The following is a 2,150-nucleotide window of genomic DNA, read 5'->3' as shown; positions in this document are numbered from 1 at the left end:
CAAACTAGATACACAACATAAAAATATTTTTAAAATTCTAAAAATGGAGAATTCTCTCCTAGCCATTTTTGAAAAATACACTGAATCAGGGTTTTCTACAAAGCTCTATACTAAAAGCACACCTCATGAGCTGGTAAGAAGTTGAGTACAATACATAGAAAACCCTAACTGAACTTACTTTATTTTGTATCAGCTTATTTATGTCTTCACTTATAGATGATATTGACTCCATTATTGCCTATAGTAACCAAGCATATTTAATAATATATAACCAATCAACAATAGCTTACGGTAAATTCTGTCGCATATTCAGGAGCTATAGATGAAATTTAAAATATGCAAAAAGAATAACTACCAAACAATATGTGACTAAACTTACATGGACAGTTACAAGATGATGTTGGCATCTGTGTTGGAGAAGGTAAACTCATAGTACTAGTAGTACTAATCAATGGAGGGCCAGTCTGTCTTCCTTGAGAAGGAGATACACTGACAGTTGGTAAAGGAAGGACTGCTGATGGTGACAAAGATGACTGGAGCTGAATGACATTGAATCCTATTAATAATACAAGTGATATTGTTATACCTATAAAAAGAATAGAAGAGTGAAAGTGAGGAAAATCTCAGATAAGGAGGACAATAGTTTACAAAAATGACTATTTGTCTAAAATAAATCACTCTATTACAGTATATAGCTAACATGAAAGCAAAATGGTGAGCAACGAAAATACACACAAAACTGCATCGGATGAATACTTTGAGCAGCAGCTCTCATCATTTTGTAAAGTGAGCAATGACTCTGGGACAGGAGACAACTGATAGGACCTATCTCCAGTTTTAAGAGTAGGGTGCTTCATACTATTAATAGAACCACGTGTACCATATAAGGCATTATTAGTGGTCACTGTCTGAGAGAGAGGAAAGGGCTGAGGGATAGTGTCATATTCTAAATCTGGAGTTCCATTTATCACGTCATATTCAGTATGGGGCGTATCCTCTCTTTGTACAGAGTGTTGACGAGAGACTGGAGGCATTGATTGCTCTTTACTGACTGTATCATATTCGCTTTGAGCTGGTCTACTAGTGAGGGACTGGTATTGAGTCTGTGTGGCAGGAGATTCCATTGTAAGAACTATATAAGGGGGAAATTAAAGAGGAGGAAAGAGATAGAGTAAAATGATGGACTTATCTCAGCAAAATAAGGCTTGCTATTTTGACCTTATAAGGAAAATCTAAACAGGTTTAAAACAGGTTTTGATGTACTTTAACATTTGATGCACTTGAACATCATATTTCAATACAAAACACAGTATAACAATAGAGATAATAATATTCATAGTACATGTGACATGAACATGTATAAACTGTGTCTATAGGGAAATATGATATTAATTGATATATAGCACCAAAGGGCACAGAGGGACAATACTGATACATATCGACTGCCCCACTAAATAAATTATTAATCCAAGAATTGTGGTATTATTAATTTAATAACAATAATCATGGCTGGATAATTCGATCACGTAGGGTTTACCATAATATTTTGTAAATAATAACAAATAAATAAACATACACCTATAGCTATCAATGCATTGATGATTATTGTTACAAGGGTTATAATAATTTTAGCTATTTCCAACATTTTCTCACCAACGAATCTACTCTACATACTTCAGATTGCTTGTTGTGGTCTACTGCATCTCTTCATTACTGCATGCTTTTATCAATGTTTACACAATAATAATAATAATAAATCGAACTTTAACAACAACAACATAATACACCACACTACATGTCATTATGACAATGCTTTCAGTTTACAGAACAATGAGGCTTCGATCGCACCATTAATTTACAGTTATCATAACGAATCTCACTTATCTAATAAGCGTCCAAGATCATTTACCTCTATCAGGAAGATATTTTGATAGCCTTGGGATTCAGAAACTGACCGAGCAGGATCAAGGAACACAAAACCGAGACCTTAGAGCTAAAACTATGGGGAGCCAAAAGGGACAAAAAGCCAAAATTTGAAGCCTAGCCTCCTACTTCCAAAATTAAAGTCATGTTTAGTAAATTGGAGTCTGATATTATATAGGCGGTAGCCTATATGTAGGATTGAGGTCGATTTTTCAAGATGGCGTCCG

The 2,150-nt window shown here is 34.5% G+C and overlaps 1 protein-coding gene across 1 annotated transcript; it reads right to left on the bottom strand.

The window, feature by feature from the left end:
- Nucleotides 1-25: 25 nt before the first annotated feature.
- LOC109591661 (uncharacterized) lies at nt 26-1,983 on the bottom strand. The gene is made up of 5 exons (XM_020007346.1): nt 1,885-1,983; nt 701-1,132; nt 380-586; nt 291-316; nt 26-238 (listed from the first exon to the last, which is right to left on the bottom strand). Exons 2-5 carry the CDS (start codon nt 1,122-1,124, stop codon nt 86-88), a joined length of 810 nt encoding a protein of 269 aa, XP_019862905.1. The 5' UTR covers nt 1,125-1,132; nt 1,885-1,983; the 3' UTR covers nt 26-85.
- Between the last annotated feature and the right edge of the window lie 167 nt (nt 1,984-2,150).

This window comes from Amphimedon queenslandica, unplaced genomic scaffold, assembly GCF_000090795.2.
Source record: "Amphimedon queenslandica unplaced genomic scaffold, v1.1 AMPQUscaffold_7572_Cont20478, whole genome shotgun sequence".
NCBI lineage: Eukaryota > Metazoa > Porifera > Demospongiae > Haplosclerida > Niphatidae > Amphimedon > Amphimedon queenslandica.
Note: the sequence above shows the minus strand (reverse complement) of the source record. Positions and strands in the feature narration are given on the sequence as shown.

What these genes read in the sequence shown, in the direction of transcription:
- LOC109591661 (XM_020007346.1), bottom strand. Translation starts at nt 1,124, where the DNA reads ATGGAATCTCCTGCCACACAGACTCAATACCAGTCCCTCACTAGTAGA. An exon ending in GCTCACCATTTTGCTTTCAT is followed by an intron (nt 587 to 700) that starts GTTAGCTATATA and finishes TTCTTTTTATAG; the next exon opens with GTATAACAATATCACTTGTA. An exon ending in AATATGCGACAGAATTTACC is followed by an intron (nt 239 to 290) that starts GTAAGCTATTGT and finishes TGGTTACTATAG; the next exon opens with GCAATAATGGAGTCAATATC.